The sequence below is a fragment of the Macaca thibetana genome, chromosome 11 (genome assembly GCF_024542745.1).
Source record: "Macaca thibetana thibetana isolate TM-01 chromosome 11, ASM2454274v1, whole genome shotgun sequence".
Taxonomy (NCBI): Eukaryota; Metazoa; Chordata; class Mammalia; order Primates; family Cercopithecidae; genus Macaca; species Macaca thibetana.
In genome coordinates this window covers 128966501-128981055 of record NC_065588.1, presented here as the reverse complement: position 1 = coordinate 128981055, position 14555 = coordinate 128966501, and the positions used below count along the sequence as shown (strand labels likewise).

The 14555-nt window shown below is 52.3% G+C and overlaps 1 protein-coding gene across 1 annotated transcript; it reads right to left on the bottom strand.

Annotated features, from left to right (window-relative positions):
• Window positions 1-395: 395 nt before the first annotated feature.
• Window positions 396-14353, bottom strand: P2RX2 (purinergic receptor P2X 2). Its single transcript, XM_050750030.1, has 12 exons — window positions 14171-14353; window positions 3696-4336; window positions 3142-3346; window positions 2966-3037; window positions 2797-2872; window positions 2620-2716; window positions 2369-2449; window positions 2136-2274; window positions 1652-1782; window positions 1430-1520; window positions 1238-1303; window positions 396-1159 (listed from the first exon to the last, which is right to left on the bottom strand). The coding sequence occupies exons 1-12, from the start codon at window positions 14351-14353 to the stop codon at window positions 809-811; spliced, it is 2133 nt and encodes a 710-aa protein (XP_050605987.1). The 3' UTR covers window positions 396-808.
• Window positions 14354-14555: the final 202 nt, after the last annotated feature.

The following is a 14555-nucleotide window of genomic DNA, read 5'->3' as shown; positions in this document are numbered from 1 at the left end:
GCCTGAGCGCTGCTGTAGTCTGAGCTTTCGTTTTCCTTGTGTGCAGCTGTCCCTGCCTCCCTCCCATTTCTCTCTTCCTGAGTCATGCTGTCCTCCCACATTTTGAGATGAGCCAGCTTTGGTTTGGAGTCTGGGGTGGCCCTGTCAGAAGTAAGTGCACTGAGGAAGTGGCCTGGGTCCCAGTGCGCTCCCAGCCTGGGCAGACCTGACCGTGGCCCGGCTGGCTGTGGGGACCGAGGGTCATGGGGCGGGCAGACGTGCTCTGCACACTCCCAGGCTGCTTAGAGGGGAGATGACTCATATAAAGGTCACTGCAGCCCAGCTCCAGGCCAGCAGGGCCTGGCCTCCCATATTCATAGGCTCGCGATGCTTCTCCGCAAGGAATGAGGCCAGAAGGTTGTGCTCACAGGTTTATTGGACTGAGTATGTTGTGACTTGGAAGAGTCTGGGCAGATTCGAGGTTACACCGGTGGGGTGGGGTGGGGTGAGGGTTCCCAGGGCCCAAGACCAGGAGCAGAGCCCCTCAGAGCTTAGCTGGCTTGGGTTCCAGGTGGCTGTGAGGTGATGGGAAGTGAGCAGCCCTGTAGGGGCCAGCTGGGGAGGAGGTGTCGGGCTGGTATGCCAGGGTGGGGCACAAGCCTGGGGCCAGAGCGTGCCCCCAGCCCTTGCACAGGGACCCTACAGTGCCCAGTTTTCGTGGAGATGCCCTGCTACTGAGGTGCCCATGTCTGCTGTGCAGGGTCCCTAGCCAGGGACTGTCTCTGGCCCCACCAGGCCGGGTCTGCAGTCCAGTGTGACGGGAAGGAGCTCAGAGTTGGGCCAAACCTTTGGGGTCTGTGGGTATGGAGGCTTGTGGGGCAGGCTCGGAGGCAGGAGTGATCTGCTCAGATGGGGCAGAGATGGGGCAAGGCCGCAGGGGTGGGAAGGCTGGGCCACACTCTGCCCCTTGTTGGCCCTCCTGGCCTGATGGAGGGCTGGGGTGCTGGTCCTCGGAGCAGTGGCTGGGTTGGGGTGGGGCCTGGCCCAAAACATGGGCAAGGGTCACAGGCCAGCTACCTGAGGGGCGGCTCGGCGTACACACCTTGTCAAATTTCTTATGGCTGTAGACCTTGTTTTTGTTCATGAATGTTAGCAAGATCCAGTCGCACAGGAAGGAGCCCTGGGGCCAGCAGAGACCGGTGTGTGAGGGCCCGGTGGACACCCCGTACCCGCTGAGACCCCAGAGAGAGTTTCTTACCACCCCGACGGAAGTTAGAGCTGTGGCCAGATTAATAATGGTGGGAATCAGGCTGAATTTCCCGGCCTGGGGAGAACGAGGGTTGTGGTCAGATGTCTGATGCCTGATGGAGCTGGAGGGAGGGGTGGGGCCTGAGGAGCTGAGATGACACAGGCTAGCAGGGCTGGCCACGGCCCCAGCAGGTGCAGTCACCTGTCCATGCACGATGACGTCAATGCGGATCCCGTAGGCCTTGATGAGCGTGCGGGTGGTGGTACCATTGATCTTGTAGTACTTGGCAAACCTGGAATGGGAAGGCCTGGAAGCCAGTGCCCACTTGTCCTCTGTGCTCCAGAGCTGCCCCATGGGCACTGGGCCTCTTGGGACCCCACTGTGGCTATGCCAGGGTGGACAGCAGTGTCCCAAGTACAGTACCTGAAGTTGTAGCCTGACGAGGCAGGCACATGCTTGGGGTCAAGCCTCCGGAAGGAGTACTTGGGGTTACACTCCGACGCGGGCAGGTCCAGGTCACAGTCCCAGTTGATAATGACCCCGATGACACCACCCTGCCAAGAAGGAGCCAGGGAAGGGGGTCAGGAGGGCACACAAGAGGCCCCTCAAGAGCCGGGGTCAGTCCCAGGCTGCGTGTGAGGTGTGCACTGAGGGGCCCAGGGGTGGCTCAGGGGTACCGGTGGGTGTCCAGTGTCTGAGGCACAAGGGGTGCCAGCAGCCAGCCCTGTGGCCAGTGTCAATAATTCAGCAAGCGCCACACAGGACAGGTTGTGCTGATCACATTTCTTTCCTCTGCCTGAGCTGGGCCAGCTGGTCAGGAGGGAGGAGGGACTGGTCCCCTGTGCCCCAGGCCCTCCCTGTGCAGGTGGGAGCCCACCCTGGCCCCACCCGCCTGCGCTTGCCCTGCCTTGTATGCGAGCTCCGCGAAGCTCTCCCCAGCCTTTTCCACAATAAAGCCCAGCTTGAAGATGGGGCAGTAGAGGTCGGAGGCCTCGTGGAACGTGCAGCGCTTCAGGTACCCGTCTGTGCGGTCCGCAATGTTGCCCCTGAGGAGGAGGGAGGAGGCAAGGCCTGCACCCCAAATACGCCATTCCCAGGAGGTAGCCCCCATGCTGGGCCGTCGCCACACCCCGCTCTTACTTGGAGAAGTGGAATTTGGGGTAGTGGATGCTGTTCTTGATGAGGATGGTGAAATTTGGGGCCATGGTACCCAGAAATTGGCTGAGGAGGCACAGACGGGTTGTTAGTCCCTCCTCCCGCAAAGCCCCCTCCTGGCATAGGCCCCCACCCCTCCCCAGCTCCTGTCACTCCTGCCCCGCCCGTTTGGCCTCTGGTCAGAGAAAAAGGATCAGAGTGGAGGCTCAGGGCCCCAGGCCAGGGCGCGGGTGCACCTGACGGAGGCCCCATCTTCCACCGGGCACCAGCCGAACACCTCGCAGGTCTTGGAGGGCCCCTGGTAATAGGGCACACAGCGCCCGGTCCGCAGGCCTGTGGGGCAGAGGTCACTGAGGCAGTAGTGAGGACGCAGCCCTGCCCCACCCGCCCAGCCCCAGCTGGTGCACACTGACCGTTTCCCAGCATGTCCAGCTCCCCAGTCACACAGTCGGCGTCAGAGAGGCAGGTGGCATTGTGGACCTTTATGCTCTAGGGTGGAGGCGGCCCAGTCAGGGACCCCGCAAGGGACAGCTGGCCCGCCTAGCTGAGGCAGGGTCCCCCAGCGCCGCGGGATCCCCTCACCTCGGGGCAGGTTCCCTGGGTCTGGGAGTGGGTGGCCTCGACCCTGGTGATGATGCTGAACACGCTGCCCCCCTGGGCTCAGAAAGAGGGGGAGGTCGGCCAGGCGGCAGCTGCTGCCCCCTCGGCCCACTAGGGTGGGGTGCACGGCGAGGCGGGGGGCAGGGGGCGGCCCGCACCTCCGGGGGCTTCACATACTCCTCCACGTCCCACACTTTGTGCTCGGACGTGGTGATCCCCTTGACCTTGGTGATGATGGAGCTCTCCGGGCCCGTCTCGCTCTCCTGGTAGCTTTTCTGCACGATGAATACGTACCTGCGGGCAGGGGCGGCACCGGCTCCGGAGGCGACCCCGGGAAGGCTGAGTTCGCCCGCAGGCACGGGCCTTCCCGCGACCCAAGTCCGCTCTGCGGGGCTGTTGGGGCCTGCCCCACGCCCTCAATCCCAGCCCCTGCCCCACGCCCCGGTCCCAGCCCCAGCCCCAGCCCCACGCCCTCAATCCCAGCCCCTGCCCCAGCCCCACGTCCCCGGTCCCAGCCCCAGCCCCAGCCCCACGTCCCCGGTCCCAGCCCCTGCCCCAGCCCCACGCCCCCAATCCCAGCCCCAGCCCCACGCCCCCAGTCCCAGCCCCAGCCCCTGCCCCGCGACCCCAATTCCAGCCCCTGCCCCTACCCCTGCCCTGCGCCTCCAGCCCAGCGCCCCCAGTCCCAGCCCCTGCCCCGCGCCCCGCGCACCACACGAAGTAGAGCAGGATGAGCAGCTGCACGGCGCGGTACAGGACGCCCAGGCGCCGGTTCCTCACCACGATCACCTTGGGCGTCTCGTAGTCCCAGAGGGCGGACCAGCAGCCCCGGGCCAGGCGCCGGGCGGTCGCCCCCGCGGGGGCTTGGGCTGGGCGGCGGCCATGGCGCGGGCGGCCCCCACCTCCGGGAAGCCGCTGCCGGGCTGAGGGTCGGCCCCGCTGCGCACCCAGGGCGGGGGGCGCGGGGTGGGCGGGGAGCTCGCGGCTCCGCCTCCGGGGTGTGGCCTCGAGCCCGCCCCGCCCCGGCCCCGCCCCGCCCCGCAGGTGTCCCGGGTGTCCCAGGTGGGGCTCGGAGCGGGGCCTCGTGGGGGCAGAGCCGGGGGCGCGGCAGCCCAGCCCCAGCTCCCGGCGCAGGTGGGGGCCGAGCGGGGACCCGGCGGTCTCGAAGCTGGAGGGTCGGGATTCCCCGGGTGGGAACTTCTTCGAGCTCCAGGAGAAGGACGAGGGAAGTTCCGCCGGCCTCCGCCGCGCCCCCGACCCCGTCCCGGCCGGTTCCTGCCGCGGCTGCCGGGGCCTGGAGCGGAACCTGCACTCCCGCCTTTGCCCGCAGACCCCTCGCTTCCAGCCCTGGAGCTGGAGAGGGATCACGGCCGATCCGCTGTCTTTGCAAGCCAGAATTTTCTTTCTTTCTTACTTTTTTTTTTTTTTTTTTTTTTTACTTTTCGAACCTCTACCCCACCCACATTATTTTGAAGCAAATCCCAAGCATCACAGTTTTTCACAAAATAACTTTAAAATGGTTTATTGTGATAAAATCAGCATAGCATGTGATTAACTATTTTATTTTATTTTATTTTATTTTATTTTTTTTTTTTTTTTTGAGACGGAGTCTGGCTCTGTCACCCAGGCTGGAGTGCAGTGGCGCGATCTCGGCTCACTGCAAGCTCCGCCTCCCGGGTTTACGCCATTCTCCTGTCTCAGCCTCCAGAGTAGCTGGGACTACAGGCGCCCGCCACCTCGCCCGGCTAGTTTTTTGTATTTTTTAGTAGAGACGGGGTTTCACTGTGTTAGCCAGGATGGTCTCGATCTCCTGACCTCGTGATCCGCCCGTCTCGGCCTCCCAAAGTGCTGGGATTACAGGCTTGAGCCACCGCGCCCGGCCTTAACTATTTTAAAGTAAACAATTCAGTGACATTCACAATATTGTGCAACCACCACCACCTCTATTTCATCCCCAAACACTTTCCCCACCCCAAAATAAAACTCCCATCCATTAAGCAGTCACGACCCGTTCCACACTCCTCCCATGCCCTGGCAACCACCAGTCTCTTCTCTGCCTCAATGAATGGATTTGCCTGTTCTGGATATTCCGTATCAAGGAAATGCAATATTTGTTTCTGGGTTAATGCCTTTTCTGTCTGGCTTCATTCACTGAGCATGTTTTCAAGGTTCATCCACATTGCAGCATGTGTGAGGGCCTCACTCTTCCTTGCGGCCAAGAGAAACGTCTAGGCTGTACAAAGAAGGCATTTAGATTGCTTTCAAACTAACCCTGTGAATAGCGCTGTTATAAACACTGGTGTGTAAGTATTTATTTGAACTGTTAAATTAACTCAATTAACAGGCTGCCTCTGCGCCTTGAGTTTCTAGGTAACAACAAACTGCAACCTAATGTACCACAGAAACAAACTGAAAGCCTAACTTAGGAGTATATTTTGGAACAAATAGCTAGGTCTCAGCCAATCACAGGCTGCCAACTGATCTGCTCATGTCCATATAAGGCAAGCACCTCAAGCTGTAACAAAATCAAACTAATTGTGATTTTTTTTTTTTTTGTATCTCACTTCTGTGTTCTGTCTATAAAAACTCCCTGTCCACATTACAGAGTGGAGCTCTCAAACCTCCCTCACTGGTTCTGAGTGCTGCCCAACTCATGAGTTGTGGAGTTGTGTTTTGCTCAGTTAAACTCTGTTGGCTGGATGCAGTGGCTCGTGCCTGTAATCCCAGCACTTTGGGAGGCCAAGGTGGGTGGATCACTTGTGATCAGGAGTTCAAGACCAGCCTGGCCAACATGGCAAAACCTCGTCTCCATTAAAAACACAAAAGTTAGCCTGGTGTCGTGGCACCTGTAATCCCAGCTACTCGGGAGGCTGAGGCAGGAGAATCACTGGAATCTGGGTGGTGGAGGTTGTAGTGAACCAAGATTGTGCCACTGCACTCCAGCCTGCACAACAGAGCGAGACTCTGTCACACACACACACACACACACACAAACTCTTAAATTTAATTTGTCCAAAGTTTTTAACAGTTTGGTGTCAGAAGTGGGATCTGAAGTAGACCTCCAGCCACCCGCTAGGAGCACTGAAGGGCCTGTGTGCCTGCTGATCTCTCAAAGCATCTAGAATCAGGTGAGTTCTCTCTGCTGGATTTGTGCTCTATGAACATGTGTTTTAAGCCCTCTGCTTTGAGCAATTCTTTCTTTTCTTTTCTTTTCTTTTTTTTTTTTTTTGAGATGGAGTCTTGCTCTGTTGCCCAGGCTGGAGTACAGTGGCGAGATGTCAGCTCACTGCAACCTCTGCCTCCCAGGTTCAAGCAATTCTCCTGTCTCAGCCTCCCAAGTAGCTGGGATTACAGGCACATACCACTGTGCCCAGCTAATTTTTTGTGTGTTTTAGTAGAGACAGGGTTTCACTGTGTTGCCCAGGCTGGTCTCAAACTCCTGAGCTCAGGCAATCCGCCCACCTCGGCCTCCCAAAGTGCTGGGATTACAGGCATGAGCCACCGTGCCCAGCCTTGAGCAATTCTTAGACTGGAATGGGTCCAGGATTGAATTGGATCCAAAACTTAACTCCATTGTTAGAGGCCTCAAGTAGGTCCCTTTTGGTTCGGGTTTGTCTGAGTCCAAGGAGTCTGCGTGCCACCTTCTGGGACTCTTGCGAATTTTGTGTGTAAGAACTATGGACCCAGAACTTGTGCATTTTTTAGAAAAATAGGTTAACCCCAAACTCAAAAAGACCCCTCCAGATTCTTGGAACCGTACACCTTTTGGAGACCTTAAGGTAAAGCTAACCAGGGAAGTTTTCCCCAGAAGCAGACGGCATCCTAAGTGTGGACAGCTTTTCCAAGATCATGAGCCGACACTTCTCCACCATCATGAAAGCCGTAGCCTCCCCCCAGCCCCTTATTTCCTGCTGTTTGAATCTTTTCCTTTTCGTTACAGGAAAATCCACAGGACCGTAATATGTGGATGACTTTAGCTAAGGCTTATGCTCTAGGAAAAACCCAGAGTGCTTGTTGGGTTTGTGGGTTAATGCCAAAAACCAGGAAACTATGTCAATCCCTGTCATTCTTCACGATGACAGTCACCCAGGAACTCCCAGGAAAGAGTGGAGAGCGTCCCTGCGTGTCCCAGGGGAGAGTGGACACATGCACTCTCCTTTGTGTTCCAGACACCACTGCTGTCACTTTCCTATACCCGCTGAAACAGTGTCCTGACCTTTCCAATTAACCCAAACACTACTCATATAAAAGTGTGCCTGAGCGACGCCTTCAGAAGGTAGATGAGGCCCGGCATCCCATACTCAAGACCTGGAGGTTCTCTCTGTGGGTGTGAGACATGGCGTGTGTGATGTCACTGGATTGAGTCCAGTGAGGTCCCTTTCCATTAAATGTGGTTACACATCCTCACAGCACACTGTAAAGGGACTTCCTACGTAGCTTTCCCACTGCACCTGCTGGGAGCAGGATGGACATACGGGTGAAAACGTGTCACTGACTTCTGCTCAGATGCCACCAGGTGGCGCCCTTTTCCAGCCCTTGAAAGCCTCTGCTGGGTCTGGAGACTTTGCTTCCCGTGTTGAGCCTCCTCACTGGTTTGAATCTTGCAATTTGGTCTCGCTCACTCCTGCCTTCCAAGTAGCTTCCCCTGACAGTTCCCACCCAGGATACCTCCCATAAACAGAGGCCAAAGCAGTCAACAACCGAAATTAGCACCAGCCTTGAAATCAATGAAGATAAGTTAGTTTTCACTGAAGAAAGTTTCCACTGGAATTCTTGGGGCCTCACTCTTGGTGGTAGTGAGGTGCTGGTTGTGTGGAATTCTAAACTAATTCATAAATTGGGGAACATCTTGGGCTTTGTGGCCAACCCAACCTTGTTGTCTGCAGCTTGCAGACCTCATCAGATGCAGATGCCCAGTCTTAACTTTTCCAGTCACCAGATTCGTAAGCCAAATAAAATTCACTTCTTTATAAACTACCCAGTCTCAGGTGTCTGTTATAGAACTAAAACTGATGTAGAGTTTATTTCTGGACATTCAGTTCTGCTGATGTAGATGTCCTTATACCAGTAACACACGGTCTTGATGACTGTAGTGCTACAGTAAGTTTTAAGGCTGCAAGGTGTGAGTTCTCCACCTTTGTTCTTCTTTTTCTTTTTTATTTTTTTTAGTCAGTGTCTCATTCTGTCACCCAGGCTGGAGCGCAGTGGCACGATCTCAGCTCACTGCAGCCTCAACTTCCCAGGCTCCAGTGATCCTCCCACCTCAGCCTCCCAAGTAGCTGGGACTACAGGTGCATGCTACCACGGCCGGCTGATTTCAGTATTTTTTGTGGAGATGGGGTTTTGCCATGTTACCCTGGCTGGTCTTGAATTCCTGGGCTCTGGTGATCCTCTTTGCCTCAGCCTCCCAAAGCTCTGGGATAACAATCATGTGCCTGACCTGTTCTTTTTCAAGCTTGCTTTGGCTATTCATTGCCCCTTTCCATTCTATATGAATTTTAAGATTAGTCTTACCATTTCTGCAGAAAAGGCCATTGGAATTTTCGTAGGGATTGCCTTGAATCTGTAATATGTTTTGGGTAATATTGCCATCTTAACAATATTTAAGTCTTTCAATCCATAAGCATGGGATGGCATTTCATTTATTCAAGTCTTTAATTTCTCTCAGCGATGTTTTGTAGTTTTCAGTGTACAACTCTCTTATCTCTGGTTAAATTTCTTGTTAAATACTAGATGCTTTATTTTTTTGGACACTTTAGAATTATTTTCTTCATCCTGGCTAACATGGTGAAATGCCGTCTCTACTAAAAATACAAAAAACTAGCCGGGCGAGGTGGCAGGCGCCTGTAGTCCCAGCTACGTGGGAGGCTGAGGCAGGAGAATGGCGTGAACCTGGGAGGCGGAGCTTGCAGTGAGCTGAGATCCGGCCACTGCACTCTAGCCTGGGTGACAAAGCGAGACTCCGTCTCAAAAAAAAAAAAAAAAAAAAAAAGAATTATTTTGTTAATTTTATTTTAAGATTATTCATTGCTGGTGTTTAGGAATACAGCTGACTTTTGTGTATTGAATCTTTATGCTGCAACTTTGCTGAATTTGTTTTTTACTTCTGGTACGTTTCTTGTTTTATAGATTCTTTGGAATTTTCTAGATGTGGGATTATGTCATTTGTGAATAAAAATAGTTTAACTTATTTCTTTCCAATTTGAGTTCCTTTATTTCTTTGTCTTGTCTGATTACTCTGTCTAGAGTTCCAGTACATTATTGGCTAGCAGTGGTGAAAGTGGACATCCTTGTCTTGTTCCTGGCATTAGGGGGAAAGCTTTAAGCATCATACTATCACGTATGATGTTAGGTGTGGAATTTTTTTTCCTTGAGGCAAGGTCTTGCTCTGTCGACCAGGCTGGAGTGCAGTGGCGCGATCTCGGCTCACTGCAGCCTCCTCCTGCTGGGTTCAAGCAATTTTCCTGCCTCAGCCTCCCAAGTAGCTGGGATTACAGGTGTGTGCCACCACGCCCGGCTAATTTTTGTATTTTTAGTAGAGACAGGGTTTCACCACATTGGCCAGGCTGATCTCCAACTCCTGACATTGTGATCCACCCACCTCAGCCTCCCAAAGTGCTGGGATTACAGACATGCGCCACTGTGCCCGGCCCAGTTTGCTATTATTTTGTTGAAGATTTTTATACATAACATATAGTTTTCTTTTCTTGTAATACCTGTGTCTGGCTTTGCTATCAGGGTATACTGATATTGGCCTCATAAAATGAGTTAGGAGGCCGGGCGCGGTGGCTCAAGCCTGTAATCCCAGCACTTTGGGAGGCCGAGACGGGCGGATCACGAGGTCAGGAGATCGAGACCATCCTGGTTAACACGGTGAAACCCCGTCTCTACTAAAAAATACAAAAAATTAGCCGGGCGCAGTGGTGGGCGCCTGTAGTCCCAGCTACTCGGGAGGCTGAGGCAGGAGAATGGCGTGAACCCGGGAGGCGGAGCTTGCAGTGAGCTGAGATCCGGCCACTGCACTCCAGCCCGGGCGACAGAGCGAGACTCTGTCTCAAAAAAAAAAAAAAATGAGTTAGGAAATGTTCCCTTGTGAATTTCTTTGGAAGAGTTTAAAAATAGTTAGTGTTAATTTTTCTTTAAATGTTAACTTTTAAAAGTTCTAACTTTTAAAGTTAGAAGAGTTGGAAGAGGAAAGAATACTTCTTAACTCATTGTGTGAGGTCAGTATGACCCTGAAGAAAAAAAAGACAAGACATCACAAGGAAAGAAAAATGGCCGGGCACGGTGGCTCACACCTGTAATCCCTGCACTTTGGGAGGCCGAGGCGGGCGGATCACAAGGTCAGGATCAAGACCATCCCGGCTAACATGGTGAAACCCTGTCTCTACTAAAATACAAAAAATTAGCCGGGCGCGGTGGCAGGCACCTGTAGTCCCAGCTACTCGGGAGGCTGAGGCAGGAGAATGGTGGGAACCCGGGAGGCGGAGCTTGCAGTGAGCCGAGATAGCGCCACTGCATTCCAGCCTGGGCGACAGAGTGAAGACTCTGCCTCAAAAAAAAAAAAAAAAAAAAGAAAAAGAAAAAGAAAAATAAGAAAAATATAGACCAATATCACTTACAGATGCACAAATTCTCAACGCAATATTTGCAAACCAAATTCAGCAACATAAGAAGGATTACACACCATATCCAAGTAGGATTTATCCCAAGAATGAAGGTTGGTTTAATATCCCCAATTAATCACATCATACACCATAGGAATAAAATAAAAGGCAAAACCCACATGATCATCTCAATAGATGCAGGAAAAGCATTTGACAAAACCCAACACCCCTTCAAAAACACTTAGCAAATTAGGAACAGAAAGGAACTTCCTCAACCTGTTAAAGGATATCTGCAAAAAAATCTCAGTTAACAACTTTCTTCCTAAAATTTATTTTTTATTGTAATAAAACATTTAACATGAGATCCACCCTTTTAACAAAATTTTAATTGAACAATACAGTATTGTTAACTACAAGTGTGATGTTGTATAGCAGACCTAGAACATACTCATTTTGCATAACGGAAACTGAAACTTTATACCTGTTCAGGAGCAACTCTCTTTCACCCTCTCTGCAGCCTCTGGCAACCCCCATTCTACCCTCCACTTCTATGAGTTTGACAACATCTTTTTTTTTTTCATAATTTTTGAGATAGGATCTCTCTCTGTTGCCCAGGCTGCAGTGGTGCAATCCTAGCTCACTGCAGCCTTGACCTCCAGGGCTCCAGTGATCCTCCCACCTCATCCTCCTGAGTAGTTGGGACCACAGGCACAAGCCACCATGCTAGGCTACTTTTTAAATGTTTCGTGGAGATGGGTCTCATTGTGTTGTCCATCAGCCTGGTCTCGAACTCCTGGGCTCAAGTGATCTCACCTTGGCCTCCAAAAGTTCTGGGATTACAGGCATGAGCCTCTGTGCTCAAGTGACAACATAATTCTTTTTTTTTGAGATAGTATTTGACTCTGTCACCCAGGCTGGAGTGTGGTGGTGCGATCTTGGCTCACTGCCACTTCCACCTTCTGGGCTCAAGCGATACTCTTGCCTCAGTCTCCTGAGTAGCTGAGACTACAGGCATCAGACACCGTGTCTGGCTAATTATTTATTTATCTCCCTATGTTACCTACGCTGGTCTTGAACTCCTGGGCTCAAGCGATCCTCCCACCTTGCTTTCCCAAAGTGCTGGGATTATAGGTGTGAGCCACTGTGCCCAGTTGACATAATTTTTTTTTTTTTTTTTTTTTTTTTTTTTTTTTTTTTTTTTTTTAGGCAGAGTTTCGCTCTTGTTGCCCAGGGTAGAGTAAAATGGTGTAATCTCGGCTCACCGCAACCTCCACCTCCCAGGTTCAAGCTATTCTCCTGCCTCAGCCAACCAAGTAGCTGGGATTACAGGTATGCACCACTATGCCCGGATAATCTTGTATTTTCAGTAGAGACAGGGTTTCTCCATGTTGGTCAAGCTGGTCTCGAACTCCAGACCTCAGGTGATCCACCCACTTCGGCTTCCCAAAGTGCTGGGATTACAGGCCTGAGCCACCGCGCCCGGCCAGCATGGCCTTTCTTAAAGGCTCTTAAAAGAGGGCTCTTGGCCGCTGCTGGGATTACAGGTGTGAGCCACTCTGCCTGGTCTGATTGACATAATTTGGAATGGTGAAGAGAATAAATGCTTTTTCCCTGCACTCAGGAGTAAGACAAAAGTGTCCTCTCTTGCCACTTCTATTCAATATTTTTGAAATTCTAGTTATAACAAGTAGGTGACAAATTGAGAAAACCTGCAAAAGAAGATCATCTCTATATGCAGATGAGATGATATTGTATAAGGAAAACCCTAAGGAATCCACTGGAAACTGTTAGAACTATTAAGTTCAGAGAGGTTTCAGGATACAATATAAATACATAAAAATCAGTTATGTTTTCTTTCTTTCTTTCGTTCTTTTTTGAGACAGAGTCTCACTCTGTCACCCAGACTAGAGAGCAATGGTACCATCTTGGCTCACTGCAACCTCCGCTTCCTGGATTCAGGCAATCCTCCCACCTCAGTCTCCCGAGTGGCTGGGACTATAGGCATGCACCACCACACCCAGCTAATTTCTTATTTTTGTATGTTTTGTAGAGACAGGGTTTCCATGTCTTGAACTCCTGGACTCAAATGACCCACCCTCTCTGGCCTCCCAAAGTGTTGGAATGACAGGTGTGAGCCACCACGCCTGGCCACGTTTAATTATTTTAGATTCTTCATGCAAGTGGAATCATGCAGCATTTGTGTTTCTGTGCCCGGCCTGTTTCACAGCATACTGCCCTCAAGGGGCACCCATGTTGTTGCATATGGCAGCAGTCTCTTCTTTTTTAAGGCTGAACAGTATTATGTTGCCTGGACACACCATGCTTTATCCATCATTCATCCATCAACGGACATTTAGGTTGTTTCCCACTAATCTACTTTCTGTTTCTATGGATTTGCCTGTTCTGGACATTCTATACACTAACAGATTTATTTTCATTTATTTAAAGCCTTTCTCTCTAAAAAATTTTATAGCATATCTGAGATATAATTCACATATACAATTCACCCATTTAAAGTGTATCTTCATTGTTATTAGTATAATTGCAGGATTGTGCAAACTCCACCATGATGTAAATTTAGGATATTTTCATCACTCCAAAAAACTTGCTCCCCTGCCCTCCCCTCCCCATCCTTCCCTGCCTCACTTTGCTTCCCACCCTACATGCTTCCCCTGGGTGAGGATGTTTGCTGACTCTTTGGCTTCCACTGACAACTCAGGCACACAGCCCTGGCTTAGGTAGTTCTCCATTTATTTCCTCCCACATGGATCCTGAGCTATCTCTGGGTCTCACTTTTGGCCAATAGAATGCAGTAGAAGTGATGCTGTGTGACCTCTGGGTAGGTCAGAAGAAGCCTTGCAGATCCTCCGGGGACTCTTGCTCTGGGGAAGGCACTAGCTACCCTGGGGCCATTGTGTTGTAAGGAAGCCTCTGTAACCCACATGGGGGCCATGTGAAGAGGACAAGAGTTGATGGGCTCCCAGCCCATCAGTCCCTCCAGGTGCCAGATGCAGGAGTGAAGGAGCCATCTTGGACACAGCCCTGTTGAGTCTTCAGATAATTTTCGGCAGCCTAGCTGCTACCTGAAAGCTGATGCCTGAGCAACACGTGTGAGAACCGCCCAGCTGAGCACAGTCAACCCACAGACAGAGCAACCATCACAAGTCATGTTTTTGGGCTACTGAGTTTTGAGTGCTTTGTTTTCTGGTGGTCAACAGTGGAGGTGCTGCATTAGACTGGGTACATGTACCCCTCGTTCCTGTTGCCAGAGGCCAGGGCTCACTCTGAATCCCTACCCTGACTCCCCATATTCATACCCCTCAGCATCCTCACTGCTCTTTCCTGCCTCTCTCTCTGCTCCTCGTCCCCCCAGCCCTGCCTCAGCCTCCCTTCCCTTCTGGCTGGGCATGCACACTATGGCGTGGGTCCTCTCACTTCCAGCCTCTCCCTGCCCATTACAGACGCCACCATGCACCCAGGAGCTTCCAAATCCTACCTGTGGTTCTCACCCGAGACCCCTTTAATGGCCTCAGCATTCAAAAGGGCAGCATGACTGGCACTGGAGCTCCAGGGCTGGCACCTCCCCGCCCTCTCTAGTGTCCCCCTGGGCTGTCCCTGCCCTCTCCACTTTCCCTGCCTCCGCTCCCCAGACACTGGGCTGTGCTCCCCGTGCTTGATGCTCTCCTGCTTTCCCATCCCCACTGGACCAGGCTCCTGGCAGCAGGTGTCGTGCTGGTGTCTCTGTGACATCCCTGCTGCGCATTGTCCCCCTGGCACCTCCGCTGTGCCCCTAACGACACCCACCACACTCTGCACAGTGTGTTTGTTGCCAGGCCCAGCTCTCACACTGGACAGAGAGTGCCAAGTTGACACCAGGGCACAGCCTCCTCCCCTGCCGAGCCTGCCACGGTGCCTGGCACATGGTTGATCACAAATAAATAACGAGTAAACAGCCCATTACATGT

Coding starts and splice junctions, on each gene's coding strand:
- P2RX2 (XM_050750030.1), bottom strand. CDS start 14,353: ATGCGCAGCAGGGATGTCACAGAGACACCAGCACGACACCTGCTGCCA. Junction 2,275..2,368: donor CCCAAATTCCACTTCTCCAA/GTAAGAGCGGGG, acceptor CCTCCTCCTCAG/GGGCAACATTGCGGACCGCA. Junction 1,783..2,135: donor TCGCGGAGCTCGCATACAAG/GCAGGGCAAGCG, acceptor CCTTCTTGGCAG/GGTGGTGTCATCGGGGTCAT.